Source organism: Vigna angularis, chromosome 2, assembly GCF_016808095.1.
Source record: "Vigna angularis cultivar LongXiaoDou No.4 chromosome 2, ASM1680809v1, whole genome shotgun sequence".
Classification (NCBI taxonomy): Eukaryota; Viridiplantae; Streptophyta; class Magnoliopsida; order Fabales; family Fabaceae; genus Vigna; species Vigna angularis.
In genome coordinates this window covers 50,526,889-50,541,996 of record NC_068971.1, presented here as the reverse complement: position 1 = coordinate 50,541,996, position 15,108 = coordinate 50,526,889, and the positions used below count along the sequence as shown (strand labels likewise).

At 31.7% G+C, this 15,108-nt stretch overlaps 3 protein-coding genes across 4 annotated transcripts; 2 read left to right on the top strand and 1 right to left on the bottom strand.

Moving 5' to 3' along the window:
- The first annotated feature begins 714 nt into the window (after window positions 1–714).
- LOC108328079 (chlorophyll a-b binding protein CP29.3, chloroplastic) lies at window positions 715–2,416 on the top strand. Its single transcript, XM_017561868.2, has 2 exons — window positions 715–1,328; window positions 1,963–2,416. The coding sequence occupies exons 1-2, from the start codon at window positions 813–815 to the stop codon at window positions 2,281–2,283; spliced, it is 837 nt and encodes a 278-aa protein (XP_017417357.1). The 5' UTR covers window positions 715–812; the 3' UTR covers window positions 2,284–2,416.
- Window positions 2,417–4,452: 2,036 nt separating this feature from the next.
- On the top strand, window positions 4,453–7,355 carry LOC108327734 (protein yippee-like). 2 transcript variants are annotated; one of them, XM_017561426.2, is made up of 6 exons: window positions 4,453–4,560; window positions 4,639–4,738; window positions 6,050–6,093; window positions 6,399–6,507; window positions 6,593–6,648; window positions 6,730–6,998. In XM_017561426.2, the coding sequence occupies exons 2-6, from the start codon at window positions 4,643–4,645 to the stop codon at window positions 6,812–6,814; spliced, it is 390 nt and encodes a 129-aa protein (XP_017416915.1). In that variant the 5' UTR covers window positions 4,453–4,560; window positions 4,639–4,642; the 3' UTR covers window positions 6,815–6,998. The 2 variants fall into 2 exon arrangements, with proteins under 2 accessions (XP_017416915.1, XP_017416914.1); XM_017561425.1 differs by lacking the exon at window positions 4,453–4,560 and adding an exon at window positions 7,024–7,355 and having other exon boundaries at window positions 4,569–4,738; window positions 6,730–6,834.
- Window positions 7,356–9,632: 2,277 nt separating this feature from the next.
- On the bottom strand, window positions 9,633–14,396 carry LOC108329024 (arginyl-tRNA--protein transferase 1). The gene is made up of 6 exons (XM_017563002.2): window positions 14,057–14,396; window positions 13,354–13,392; window positions 12,657–12,807; window positions 11,089–12,207; window positions 10,453–10,768; window positions 9,633–9,957 (listed from the first exon to the last, which is right to left on the bottom strand). The coding sequence occupies exons 1-6, from the start codon at window positions 14,166–14,168 to the stop codon at window positions 9,841–9,843; spliced, it is 1,854 nt and encodes a 617-aa protein (XP_017418491.2). The 5' UTR covers window positions 14,169–14,396; the 3' UTR covers window positions 9,633–9,840.
- Window positions 14,397–15,108: the final 712 nt, after the last annotated feature.

Here is a 15,108-nt window from a genome sequence, read left to right as displayed (position 1 = left end):
AGCTAATTGAAGCTATTAGTCTTTATGTAGGCTGTATTTATCACCAATACATCTTAGTCATTATTCATTTCAAGATTATTTTCAGAAATTTATTTACTTCTCTGCGTGTTAACTTCAATTTTTTTAATTTAATGAAAAAGTCATCTTCAGTCACTATGTAGAATTCGTCTCTACTCCATATAACTTGGTCCTGCCATGTAATATATTAGTCAATGTCCCATTTTTATAAATAACGGCCAAGATGCCTCATTGGTATAAAAAAAAACCCGTATTTGAGAATGTTTTGAACAGAGTATTCATGCAAACATCTAATAATACTGCAAAAGTTAAAGTACTAAAAACTCACATCACACATGATGTCGAGTAATTTCTGTGAGGTATGTAAACGTGTCATACACAAACTGGGCTTTATTGTAGGTAAAAATTTAGTTGAAATCGTAGATACATGGTGATTTCAGTTGAAATCGTAGATACATGCTAAAACAAGAATTGATTGTTTTTATTTGGCAAGTAAAAAATAAATAATAATTGGCAGGTATAAAAAAAAAATCAAGGGAAACCAACAAAATGTGAATGTAAAAAAAACGATGTTTTTCCACCAGGACCACAAAATAAATGTGAAGCAGCAATCAACCAACCATCTAAGAACACCCATGGCAGATAAGGCTGAGAGATAAGCCACATTTTATGCTCACACACTCACTCCTCACCCACACCGAAAAAACATACTTAACCATATTCGTATATAAACATCCTTTTCCCACACTTTTTCCACCCATAAACAACACCTCACTACTCTTCAAAACACCGATATGGCCTCCATCGCCGCCACCACATCATACTTCTTCGGCACCCGTCTCTACAGCCCAACAACCTTAAACACCGGAAGGTTCCACGCGCTCTTCAACTTCGGCACCAAGAAGGCGCCGCCGCCCCCGCCGAAGAAAAAGGAAGTCAAAGTGAAACCCTCCTCCGGCGACCGCCTGGTGTGGTTCCCGAATGCAGAGCCACCGGAGTGGCTCGACGGAAGCATGATCGGCGACCGAGGGTTCGATCCGTTCGGGTTCTCAAAGCCCGCGGAGTACCTGCAGTTTGACCTGGACTCGCTGGATCAGAACCTCGCGAAGAACGTCGCCGGCGAAATCATCGGAACAAGGGTGGAGGTTGCAGAGGTCAAACCGACGCCGTTTCAGCCCTACACGGAGGTTTTCGGGATTGAGAGGTTCCGCGAGTGCGAAGTCATTCACGGAAGGTGGGCAATGCTGGGTGCTCTCGGTGCTTTGGCCGTTGAGGCTCTCACTGGAGTCGCATGGCAAGACGCCGGAAAGGTACCGTTTTAATGTCTCTTTCCTTAAACTGATTCTTCTTTTCGATACCCTTTTGCTTGGATTTCGCCATTTTTTAGAAACTGGGAGTTATTTTTTTGTCAGCCAAGATATCGAACATTTGATGGCCGTGAACTTTGATTACTCTTTTGCATGATTTTACATTTTGATTTGTTCGATTCTCCTTTGGTTAACGACACAGTGATAGGATATCTATCTGCGTGTGGAAACTTGGAATGTGAACTTTTTTGACAAGACCATAGAATTTGCATGGAGATGTTGATTTTCTTATTTTATTTTGTGGGATGATGGCGTTTTTGTTGTATTGTGCGTATGACTTTCAGACAACGTAGCGTGTCCCCATGTCAGTGACAGCATAATACAGGAAAATACCTTCGACGTGTCTTATTGTAATCCACTGACATGCATAGTGCCACCAGATATTTTCAATAAATCATTATAATATTTTACAAATTTTAGATTTAATACAGAAAAATTGTAAAAGCAAACTTCACTCTGAATTTAAGACGGAAATTATATACTCTAAATAAAGTAATTTTGATGAGTTGATGATAAAAGAAGAAGGTAAAGAGAAGGGTTTAGATGGTGTTATGAAATTGTTGTTATTTGGTTTCAGGTAGAGCTGGTGGAAGGATCATCTTACCTGGGACTTCCACTTCCGTTTTCATTGACAACACTGATATGGATCGAGGTGATAGTGATAGGATACATAGAGTTTCAAAGAAACGCAGAACTTGACCCAGAGAAAAGGTTGTACCCAGGAGGCAAGTTCTTCGATCCTTTGGGTTTGGCCAACGACCCTGAAGAAAAAGCCAGACTTCAACTTGCAGAGATCAAGCATTCCCGCTTGGCCATGCTCGTCTTCCTCATCTTTGCCATTCAAGCTGCTGTCACTGGAAAAGGTCCTATCAGTTTTATTGCTACCTTCAACAAGTGACATACATATATTACATAATATAACTTTACTCCTCTAATTTTATTAATTCTTTTCGGGACACACCCAAACTATGAAAACTGCTACCTATAATATCATGCCCAATGTTATGTACGTTTCTACCTGTTGTTCGATATTTTCTAGTAATTTGGTGAAACCTACGTTGCTTTGATTTTAAAACGAAACATGATCGATGTCTCTTATTTGTTCTTTACAATTATTCACCGCAATAGAACACGAGATAGAAACTAGTAGCACGATGTTATTAAGTTAATTTGAATTAATATTATACCTTATTTTTTATCATATAGAAGAAAAATATAAATTCTATGTTGATGAGTTAATTATTCACAACTGTGAATGGATTATAGATCATACGTACCGAACAAAAAGAACTTGTGGGTGGTGATGAAACTATAATCAATGAAATAAGAAACTTGTAAAACGTTATACTAACTGGGAATTATATTTTGAGATTTAAAAAAAAAAACCTTATTTAACCACTAATATATTAATATTTTAATTATATATTTTTATTATAATAATTAGGGACACGTTAGTTTCTATATCTAATATAGATAGGATAAAGTCTAATTATCAGGTAAGTATACTCAATTTTAATTAATTTTTTTGTGATACATGAAGAAATAATATACAACAATAATTTAAATTATTAGAATTAATTTTAAGTTAATAATTTTATTTAAGAATATGAAGGGAAAAAAGTAATGTTTTATTAAAATATAGTTTAAATGTTAATCACTTAATTGATATAAATAATGTTTTAATTATTTTTATTTATTAATATGTAAATTTAATTGGGTCCAATTAAGTAGTGTGAAGTGCGCTGCTTTCGTTGAAACGGTGCTTTCTTTGGGTTACTTATTAGCATCTATGTGTTTTTATATTGTTTGATTTTATCTTAAATATTACATTAATAAAATAATGTTATTATATTTTTAGTAAATAAAGTAACATTTTTATTACTTATTAAAGTCTATTAAAATTCTTTAGAAAAATTATACCTAAAACATCATCATTTCGTAGCTGTTCAAAAAAGAAGACACATAAAAACATTTTCCTTCACCTTAAAAATTTGTTAGGTAAATTGAATTGCACGAACATAATATTGTATTAGTTTTCATGGTTTGGGTTTTTTAAACTCATAGTTGGATTTGAAAATAAAATTTAGATTTTTAAAATGGTAAAATTGAATTTGGATATTTGATTTGTGTAATGTGCTGGATTATATTGTTTCCTGTATAATTTCATTTTAGATTATTAGTGTTCAAGTGTTGATTTTATTACATAAAGAATATTATTTCTTGTTGATACTTTACAGTTTAAATGATTTATGTTAAGATAATTGTTTTTTTATTTGGAATTCTTATTATCTAAACAATGGTTTCACATTTAGCTGAGAGAGTTAGTGTGAGCTATTTATTCATTACAGGTTTAGACACAATTAAATATTGATTGTTCACTTAAGTAATATAAAATCTATCATGTTTTCTTCATACATATTTTTATACTTGTTTTATAGTTGATGAAGTGAAATTTAACATATTGTAATGTTTGTTAAAAACAACTAAAATAGTATTACTCTGATAAACCATGTATATCTAATTGGAGATATATACACTATGAGAAGTTAATGTGCGATATAAGTATTATGTTGGTTAATATTTTAATGATATACTAAATCCTATAGATACAAGTATATTAATTCACATTTCATTAAGAAAGTTTTAATTAAGAATTTTTTAAATATACAATTTAATTTTCTAAAATCCAGAGTAGAATGACCTAAGCTCTATTAACTTCCAAATTTATTATGTTTATGATTGATAATGATGATGACAAGGGAATGAACCATTTTATATTAAGATAATTATATTTTAATAACATTTTTTTATAATACTTTAATATTATTTACGTGTCATTATATAATTTATCTAAAATTATTTAATAATTAATAATAATAATTATAAACATTAAGATAGATCAATTAAATAATAATAATAATAATAATAATATTAAAATATTATAAAAAAAATGTTTTTAAAGGATCATTACCCTTTGTATTATTTAACTGCAAGTAAGGTGTGTAAAGTAGATAGGTATGTTCCTTATATGCATCATAAACGATTGAACAAAATAAATAAAATATAACAACCAACAAATGAACAACTTTACCAGTGTCCTATGCCTTATCGCCTTTCACAAAAATATGAAAATACAAATATTAAAAAACACATTGTAGCAATTGTCACAACACAGGTAAATAATCTTCAACCATTCTTCTCCTCTTGTTCTTGTTCCTTTTTCTCCTTTATCCCAATTGTCTTTACTGTGCAGACTAATGGGGAGATTGTTTGTGGTGAATCTGGAAGGGAAGATCTATAGCTGCAAACACTGTCATACCCATCTTGCTCTTTACGATGACATCTACTCAAAGGTTCCATCTTTATCCGTTCTCCTCTATATCTTTTCTGGGTATAACATTTTCAATCCCCTTCTTCTTCATTCATCTGTTCAAAATTCGAATGGATCGTCATGCTGTGTAATGCTTTTCTGTTTCCTTGATTGACTATTGCTTTACCAAATTTGATGTTTGACTTAACCAGAGTTGGTTTGTTAAAGAATAATCCACCCCTCAAGTTAACTAGCACCAGACATTTCAATAAGTTCGTGATTCTGATAAGCCATAGCCATTTCTAAAACATGCATAACCATTAGTTGCAAGCACAATTCGATAATTGTATAAAATTGTATTCATTTACTCTTAACTGCTTATGAGATAAAACTAATCATACTTACAGCTGTAGTTACGTGTTCGGGTGGAGATGAGGATTTTGTTACTCTTTGTTAAAGGAGATGTAGATTTTGTTCCTCTTTACCCAATTGTTTGGTTAAGGCGCTTAGCCTGTAACAACATTTGAAATGGTTATTACTTCTCATGTCATGCTTTTGTTGGTTTTATTTAGCAACTAATGCCCCCCTGAAGCCATGGGGATCTCGATTATTATATGTTTGTTTGTCATTCGTTTTAGTAAATGGACCGAAGTGACTAGAGAGGTGTGGTATTTGTCCCTTATCTAATTCTGAACTATAATACATTGATACTTGCTGTGTTTTTCTGATATTTTCTTTTTTTATGAAAATGGTGAAGAAGAAAGCAAATAAATTTCTGGATTTCTTTATACGGTGAAATGATGGATGTCCTTTAGATATTTTACCTTCTCCTGAGATGAGACATGGCTATTTCACAGGGAAACTGTAGAAAGCCATTTGGAATCCGATTTCTTTGAAATTTTGTTGCAAATAAATGTGATAGCATTTTAATTAATCAAGTGTAGGTTGGTGTCCACTCAAGGTTCCTGTTTACTGACTAGAATGGAGGGAGACCTCAATCGGCTTTCACATCTTTAAATGTTGCAACTTGTTACCTCTAGTGTATTTAGTTATGTTTAGGCAGACTTTGGTTGCATTAGCATAGATGCATCTTCAATTGTTGCAATTTGTTACCTGCATTTATAAGTAATATCAGATATAAGTTTGCTTCTATCGGTTCACAAGGGCCACTTATCTGGGCACCTAATAGATTGTCATATGAAGTACATTACCTTTCAAATGCTGCTAGAGTTTAGTTTCTCCAAAACTTAATATTTTTTTCTGTGATTTTATTGCTTGGACCCCAATTCTGAATTTAGTTTTTTTTCATAAGAACACGTTATCTGACTATCATTTTTTCCTTTGTTATATTCAGACATTCCACTGCAGACATGGGAAAGCTTATCTCTTCAATAAGGTGTAAGTTATCCTTACTTTGCGCATCTTACCACTGGTAAATTCTCGTATGCGTTTAGTACACGTTAATCATATTGGAAATTATAAAATTGTATGTGAATCACAAATGCGTGACAAAAACATTGCGTTACGGCTATCAGTTTTGTGAACTGTTTCAGTGATTGTGTGTAGCATGTGTAAGAAAAATGGCAACCATAACAGTTAAGTTATTCATGACTACTTGGCTCTTGGACCTTTAAAGCTGTCACATTATAATATTGCAGTCGGTTCTTTTCTCGGGTACAGTTTAAACTTTTATTCTTTGTCAGTGTGAATGTTTCTATTGGAGAAATGGAGGACAGACAGATGATCACAGGGTTACATACCGTGGCTGACATTTTCTGTGTGGGTTGTGGATCGATTGTGGGTTGGCAATATGTAAGATTATGAAGCACTGCTTCAAACATGATGGTATTTTGCCTGTGTCTATGTAGTTCTTAGTTACTCAAATGATGCTTTTCAGGAAACTGCCTATGAAAAAAACCAGAAGTACAAGGAAGGAAAATCCGTGCTTGAACGGTTAGTAGAAATGTAGTGAGAAAACATTGATAATAATATAATAGAAATGTAGAGGTTTAGATAAGGTCTATTATTGAGCAGGTACAAAGTGTCAGGTCCGGATGGAAGCAATTATTGGATCAGTCATGAGGCACATGTTGGTGGAAGTGATGCAGATGATGCTTAGTCATCCTACCATTCACAATTGTACATTCCTCAACCCTGTGTTGTTCAATGAGTTTAGATTTATGGGGGAAATTTCACAAAAACAACACATTGTCAAATTCTGTTGTCAATAACATTATTTAAGTACATCTAATTCTTGGTTTAGTGCTTTATTTTAAAATAAAAAAACTGATTCAAACTTCTAATGTATCCTGTTTTTTTAATTTGTAGCACATATTTGGATGAAGAAAGTCTTTCAAGTGCCCTGATTATGACTCTCACTAAATTGAATGTTCTGAAATAAAAGACTGCTTCAAAAATGTATAACTAAAACTTTGTTGGCTGAACTCACTCTAGTTTCTTCTTGAATCAGATTTTCATCAATTCTGATGCCAAGTAGAATATGTTTGAATGTATAATGACCTAAACGGATGTGTCTTAGTCTTAGTGCATGAGTGGTTGTGTGAGATATACTGAAAGGAGAAAACTTGAATGTATTTAAGTTACTTGTGTATGGTTTTCAAAAATTGAAATTAGAATTTCATGTTGTTAATTTGAGCTGACATTAAGATGTTATTTGGTAAAATTCTTTTAGCACCTCCTTGGTTTCTTCCTGTACCTCTATAGGTGTGAGGAAAATCCAAATTGTCCATAGATTGAAAATATTTTGGATTGCATAATCCATATTCTAAATTACTCTCAAATGGTATAATTTATAATGTATTTCGAAATTATGCAATTTTAAATATATTTTTAGATTTAAAAAAATGTATCATAAATTGTATATTCAAAAAATTCGAAATACATTTCCATAGAAAAATATTTTAGATTATACAATTTATAATATATATTTCTTGCATAACCTGAAAATTTGACTCATGATACACCGATGTTGTTGTAAGTTCTTGAAAGACAGCTAAACTTCTCTATTATTGGCCCAAATTGGCTTACTTGAAAGATCTTCATATTTATGTAACATATTTATTGTGCATATATATATATATATATATATATATATTGTATATAATTATCTATGTATGGTATAACAAGATACAAATATATCTTTAATAATCTCATAAGACTAATCTTTTTCAGGTGGGTCAATATGCTTAATAATCAAGAAGTGAAAAAAAATTACAAGCTTAATGTGTATTATGAAAATTTTAATACAATAATAATACTGACATTTATTAATATTTTAAAAGATATATCATATTTAAAAATAAAGTTGTTAATGAAATGTCACCTGGTATTTACATTAAATCAAACATCATGGACTTCAATTTACATTAAATCATACGTGATGAGAAGTTTTAAATCAATGATTAGAGTAACAAAGTTTAAAATGTTTTCTCAAGCAACAACACATCACCACGAATGCAAGATGAAGCAAAAGTCACTGTTACTTAAACATCCATTGACCCTGATGTTTCATCTCATGTATCTTTCCACAATTTTATTCATAAACGTTTTTTAAAAGAAAGTAAATAAATAAAATAAACTTCTTTATAAATTAAATTCAGTTTATTTAGAAATTATTTCATATAAATTACCTCACATTTTTCTATAGTGTATTATATAGAGTCAACTTCTTCGTCGATGCTTAAGAATCCATAGCTCATATTTTCTTAACATAATTATAACTGGTTTGACAAGTTCCAATATTTGCATATGAATCCAGTAGAGTAGGATTTAAAATGTTTAATTACAATTTGAAAGTCTTTTTAAATTTGGATCATATGACCTATCTATCTCTTGTTGACCAGATGGTGAACATTTCTAAAAACGCTGAAAGATCTTTACTAATCCAAGTTTCAGTAAATTGAACTGCTTTTCAAATAGGTCAATCAATTATTTTATTATTAAGTATTAATATTACAAATCCAACATATTTATGAATCTTTTTAGGCCATGATTAAGCCAGTTCTGATTAAAAATCCATATCAAAACTTATAAATACATAAATAAAATAAAAAAATAAAAAATTACATTTATTGCAAATTTAAAATTAAAATTAACTTAATAACGAAATAAAACGTTAAAAGATATAAGAGAACTGAAGAAGTATCAGTTATGATTCTCAATTCCATACCCAAAACAAAATTCATCATCTAACAAAATTTTTAATATATAGTATTTTTCAAACTGAGTATAATTTAATTTTATTTCAAAAACAAAAAAATATACACCTCTAGACTCGCTATATTATCTTTTTGGAGCATGGATATTACCCGTGCAGGTGGAAAGGATAAAATAGAGAAAAAAAATAAAGAATATGTGTAATATGGAATGAATAAATGATAGAGAAAAATAAATAAATAAAATAAGAGAAGGAGTAAAATGAATTGTTATTGATAGTAACCCCCACAGATCCTGCCAGCTAACAGGGGAAAAAGAAAAACAAGTGGTTCCAGAAACGGAATTCCGATATCCCATTTTGGATCATTGACTAACTCTCTCTAATGATATAGCCACTAAAAGAACAAATAAAGCATCCTAAATAAAAAATTTCAACTTAAATCCACTGCTATCACTAATTGAATAAATTAATCATCTAACGATCATGGATGAATCCTATGCCTATGCTTTCATAATATACCAACACAGCAAGACATTCCTTCCTCATTACTACGTACTCATAAGAATATATTTTTCTCATAAACTAAATTTAGATTGTGCACAGATTAACGAGATTAACTTTTACACAAGAATTTATACAAAAATTAACATTTACTTATAAAAGAATTATTTTTTCTTCTTTTTTGTTATATACTAAGTGTATACTTGAAAAAAAAAAAGCCTTACCTAATGCACCGGAAAGTAAATACCATTGAACTCCATTTATGCAAACACAAGAGAAATTTGATTAAGCAAGATATAAAATGAAACAATCCATTAACCAAAAACTTCAGGGCTCACACAATTGCTATTGCCATTATCATTAGACTATCCCAGAGAAGAACGCGTGAATTATATTTGCAGTGGTTTCCTTCCTTCCCTAGGAGATTGGCAGTAGCTTCTTATTAAATTCAAGTACTGAGATTTATATTATCCAAGAGAATAGACCATTCGCTCAGATAGCACTGTACCCACAACCTTCCTGTATCTCCGCAATTGTGACTCCAAGTAACTTCGCTGCTCAGGATCCAAGGCAATCCGTAGATCCTTCAGAAATAAAAACGGCAGTATATGCAAAGAAAAAAAGTAGACAAAAGTAAAGTCAGACTGAAAAGGGACAAATCATACAGCAATTACCTGTTGTTAAACATAAAGGTCTGCCAAATCAATGAATAGTATCCCATGTAATCCTGTTCTGTTTGACAATGCATTATTTGTTTTCATTTCATGTTTTACAAATAATTGCAGGAATGTTATGTTTTCACTTTCTTTTTTCAAATATTTGTACCCAAAATGATGAAAGAAGATTGTTATTTTCACCATTTCCTTCCTTTTTAACTTCTATCATATCTTCAAACGCCATTTCAAATAGCGTCTGAAAAAATGCTATAAATTAGTGAGATAAATTCGTTAATCAAGCACTTCCATTATGGCCAAGTCAAACATGTTAAAATGGAAAATGTTATATGCTCTTTAAGAACAATCAGGTGCTTAAAGTGCAGGAAGTAATAGAGGTTTTTATTCAACAACCATTAAGCATACCTTGTATTTCACATGCGATCCCTTTATCCCCAGCAAAACCTTGCTGACATCACCAATTTCTGGATCATCATATGAAGTAGTTTCTAGGTCAGGTTCATCATCAGAGCATTCTGATTCGGAGTCAACTGTTTCTTCATCTTCAAGCATTGGAACATCATTTGCATCTTCTTGACCACCGTCATCAAACTCCCTTCCCATTATGTCATCAGTGACTTGAGGTAGGGATGACTCTCCTTTTTGTGAAATGGAAGCATCTGATAATACAACATAAGGTCTTCTATCAAGCAGAGGCCTTGCAACATCAAATGGAACCCACCTGGAGGTCGTGCATTGCTGTCAGACTTGTATAATATGTATAGGGACAAGGGAGCAGAGAAAAAGTGATCAAAGTTCACGGGAAAACATAGTATGATCTGTGTACATATACCCGAAGAATACAAAGATACAACTATCATTTTACATTGTTTATTCCTCAAGCGATTACACCAAGATTTGTAGTCAAAGAGGAGGAGAATGGATATAATTGATAGCAAACCCAAGGGTTTTGGACAAACTAAATGCTCTATAAATTCTAGAATAAAGTGTAAGCATGGTGAAGAAGTGGTTTTATTAGCTCACTGAAATGGAATAACTTACTGATAGCGAAGAGGGCATAGAAGTTCTGAAGGGCGATATGCAGCTTTGTATCTCATCTTGCTGCAAGAGTGAATATAGTAGCCAAGATAATAGTATTGTAAACTAGGACAATAAACCTGGTTTTCTTTCACCCAACCTATTTCTTGAAACGCTGAGTACTTTCCCAGTGATAGAAAGGCAAAATCTGGATCCCAGAACAAATATTTACTTGACAAACATTTAGGAAGGATATCTATAACACCAACTGCCACTAACTGGCCATCTATTAGATATTGTTGATGGAAAGAGCCAAAACCACAAGGAGGAACCGTGCTATCACCATTAGGAAAAACTTGTAATAATGGAGAATCAACCAAAAACATGCGATATGCGTTCTCTGTGACATTTTGTGGTTTATCATTATGTACTTTGAGCTGATATCTTCTGTACAAAGCAAATTCTTCTGGATCAAAACTGGATCTGTTTAAACGGATCTCGAGCTTTCGCCTTTTTACTTGACAATTTTGAGAACCAATCAAACCATTTCCTCCAACATCATGCTCCATTCTAGACTTTTTTGAAATGGAAGCAATTTTACCACCTCCGGTCAGGGAAAAGTGCTTACTAGAAGCATAAAAATTAATATGTCCATTGCAAGCCCTGATCGAAAGACCATTCACTGTTGGATCTAAAGACGCCACTAGCTTTTCTGCAATAATTTTAGGAGACAATTCATTCTCCTTTTCACAAACTATTGATGGGTTGGAATCATTGCCAACCTTGTCACATGATTGTGCTCGTTTAATAGATGCTGCAATTTGGAAGGCTATATTGCTACTGTATAAGAGATCTTCAGATCCATTGGCTAGGGACTTTCTTTTTCCCTGTGAGACTATGTTTACTGAAGCTTTTGGTAATTGAATACCAGAAGGAAATTCCCCCTTCTCGATGAAGATGTGTATTACACTATCAATTTTGTTTGATAAATAGTGCAGAGATTTTTCAACTTCATCCTTGTCATCATTGCCAGCAGCTAGGGATTCTTCTGACATAGGTCTGGAGTGGTTTTCTGATTTGGTTGAAGTATTTGGGTCCTCCATAACCTCAACTCTTTTTACATCCAAGGCTCCATCTAAAAACCTAGGCAGATAGAATTGCTGATGAAAAATACAGTTTATGGATGGACAAAGAATATGTGCATGTTTATGGGTCACAAATGTCAAATAAAATGAATTTCCTGTGCTAGAAAAATACAATTCCAATGTACCCTACCTACTTGATAACTCCCACACAAATAAATGAAGGAAAGAAAGGAGAAGCAACGTCTTAAGCTAATATATATTGAAGCACTTCAAAACTCCAACCACCTATTCCCAATCCCAAAAGAAAATAGAATGAAGTCAGAAAAAAAGTTTTTCTTTTGTAAAATAATGTAATAATTGTTTCTCATATAATGTCTATAGAGATGCTTAAAAAACATCTAAACTTAAAAAATAGTTAACAAAAATAACACTTTTTAATTTCAACATTTTCGATTTTAAAAAAAATGTGGCTCAAATCATCAAGAAAATCAGATCAAACATGCATACCTTTGCATTCGTCTAGATACACGAAGCTGTTCCTTAGAGGGAACATAGTCACTTGCTTTCAAGCGAATTGTATAAGAAGGGCAGCATGTCCTTTCCATCTCTGGTTTATAAAGAAAAGATCCAGACCTTCTCCAGCCCCGATTAAGCAGATCTAGCAAAAGAAAATAAAGTGAAATTTAAATAGTCTGAACAAAATACCCACAAATTCATTCAAATCTAAGTTCTATTAACCAATAGCTAAGAGATAAAAGCTATACATCTCTTTGAAAACAGAAGTTTGGAACATAATGTAATGTGAAGGTCAAGAAAGAAGGAGAAAATTAAACCATGAAGCAAAGATCATGATTTCAATTAGAAAGCAGTCACTATCATTAGAAACAATATTTTTTAGGACAAATAATCATTTTTTTAAAAAGCTTACTTTGGAGGCCTTTTTTTAAAACTTCTTTAAACTCGCACATGAACACTTCAAAGAGGAAAATATTCAACACAAAAGCATCAATTCACAAAGAATATATGGTTCCAAAGCATGTCTCGTAGCTATACTCCATGAACCAAAATGCAGACCTGTTAATCTAAGCCTCAAGAATTATCTTACTCGTAGTTGGAAACTAGACATTACATAATGCAAAAAAAAAATGACCAATCTAGAATTGAGTAGAGTGTCAAACATGAGCAAAGAACAAACTGTACTGACCTTGGTAGTCATCCACTGTAAGGCTCTGTGCCCACATCCCTATGATAAGAGGGGAAAAACATAACTAATTAGACAACTGATTAATCACATTAGTGTAACAAGTCTGGAGAAGGCAAAAAAATAATAAAAACACGATATCTACTCTCATCTATCAATAAAATTGGAAATGCATTTTCCAAAAGGAAATTAAACACCCACAACCCGTCATAAGCATTAACAACTCGGTGCTCTCGCCAAGCTTAGCAGAAGTGTATGTCTGAATGCAGATCATTTGTCCCCTCATCCAATTCGTATGCCATAACATAATGTTAATTCACAGTTAAAACATGTCTATCAACAATACAAGTTTTTATAATCTACTCAGTTGTATAAGATTATTGAAGTACACAAAAATTGAAAAACACTGGACCTTTGAACAATAAATGAAAGCAATTTTCTAAACTCACATAATCATAGCAGGATTAAGTGATTAACTAACTATGCAAAGCTAATTAGAAGGATGAGTTTACGTTTTTAAATTAAAAAAGCTATCACTTTCCGCAGAAGATTATTAGTTTCTACCAACCAAACCAGCAACTTCGTCAAATTGACGGAGAAAACGAGAATCGCACCGAATCCAACAAAGAACCGAAAACACAGTTCATGCTAAAAAAAGACAATTCTCAAAAGAATCTAATTAAAGAGAGAGAGAAAGAGAAGGGACCATGAGAGATGCTGTTGTGACGAGAGGATCTGCAATAGCCGCAAGAGGTTCGACGCCTTCCGCAATCCTCGACCACACTTTCCTTCGGCATGTTAGTGCTGCTACTCGCCATTTCTTCTTCGCTTTTGGTTCAGAGGTTTTGGGGTGAAACGAGGTCGTATTGATGGATATTCATTGATGCCAGTGCATTCTTAATAAACAGAGGGTTCTTTCTTTCAAACAGGTTTTCCAATTTTTGTTTGTTTGGAGATCTAAAGAATTGCGCCAGTACACACAGAGGAAGGCGTCAACATCAAACCACAACAACAAACGCTTGGATGTGATTAGAACTGTGATTCATAATTTGTTCTTACAAAGATATAATTCTTTATAATTGAATGAGATAGTAAATTTTTTATTGTTATCAAAGGAAATTGAATTTAATGTGTAATTATATTTTTAATTTTGATAAATTTTATATTTTAATCAATTTTTCATTAAATATTTTTATTTAATATTTTGTAATCGAGTCTTCAAATAAATTTTCTATTAATTAAGTAATATAATAATTATTTTATTTCGACATCTTACTTATTACTTATTTGTCTTTCCAATTAAAAATTATAAGATTTTGTATGTAATATAAATAAATTTTTAATTAATATAAAATAATAAATAATTTTTATTATTTTAATTAAAAATGTATTAGATAACATGTTTATAGACATTATCATTTTATATCAATCATAAAATCTTATCACTTTTAACACATACAAGTAAGCAAATGAGAAGACAAAAATTCATTTATATCACTCAACTACCATAAAAATAAATGATAGGATTTAGTTGAAAATTATAATAATGTTGAATATTCAATAAAGTAAAATAAATAGAAACTGAACTGAAAATATATAAATTTATAAAAAACTTAAAACCTAATTAACTATGACTTAATTTATATTTCTATTTTATCTAAAACTATTATTATACTGATAAATAATTTAATATATAGGTGTAATTATATATATATATATATATATATATATTAACATTTATTCCAACAAAATTAGTTT

What these genes read in the sequence shown, in the direction of transcription:
- LOC108328079 (XM_017561868.2), top strand. Translation starts at nt 813, where the DNA reads ATGGCCTCCATCGCCGCCACCACATCATACTTCTTCGGCACCCGTCTC. An exon ending in CATGGCAAGACGCCGGAAAG is followed by an intron (nt 1,329 to 1,962) that starts GTACCGTTTTAA and finishes ATTTGGTTTCAG; the next exon opens with GTAGAGCTGGTGGAAGGATC.
- LOC108327734 (XM_017561425.1), top strand. Translation starts at nt 4,643, where the DNA reads ATGGGGAGATTGTTTGTGGTGAATCTGGAAGGGAAGATCTATAGCTGC. An exon ending in ACGATGACATCTACTCAAAG is followed by an intron (nt 4,739 to 6,049) that starts GTTCCATCTTTA and finishes TGTTATATTCAG; the next exon opens with ACATTCCACTGCAGACATGG. An exon ending in CGATTGTGGGTTGGCAATAT is followed by an intron (nt 6,508 to 6,592) that starts GTAAGATTATGA and finishes GATGCTTTTCAG; the next exon opens with GAAACTGCCTATGAAAAAAA.
- LOC108329024 (XM_017563002.2), bottom strand. Translation starts at nt 14,168, where the DNA reads ATGGCGAGTAGCAGCACTAACATGCCGAAGGAAAGTGTGGTCGAGGAT. An exon ending in TCACAACAGCATCTCTCATG is followed by an intron (nt 13,393 to 14,056) that starts GTCCCTTCTCTT and finishes CTCTTATCATAG; the next exon opens with GGATGTGGGCACAGAGCCTT. An exon ending in GATCGCATGTGAAATACAAG is followed by an intron (nt 9,958 to 10,452) that starts GTATGCTTAATG and finishes TTATTTCTGAAG; the next exon opens with GATCTACGGATTGCCTTGGA.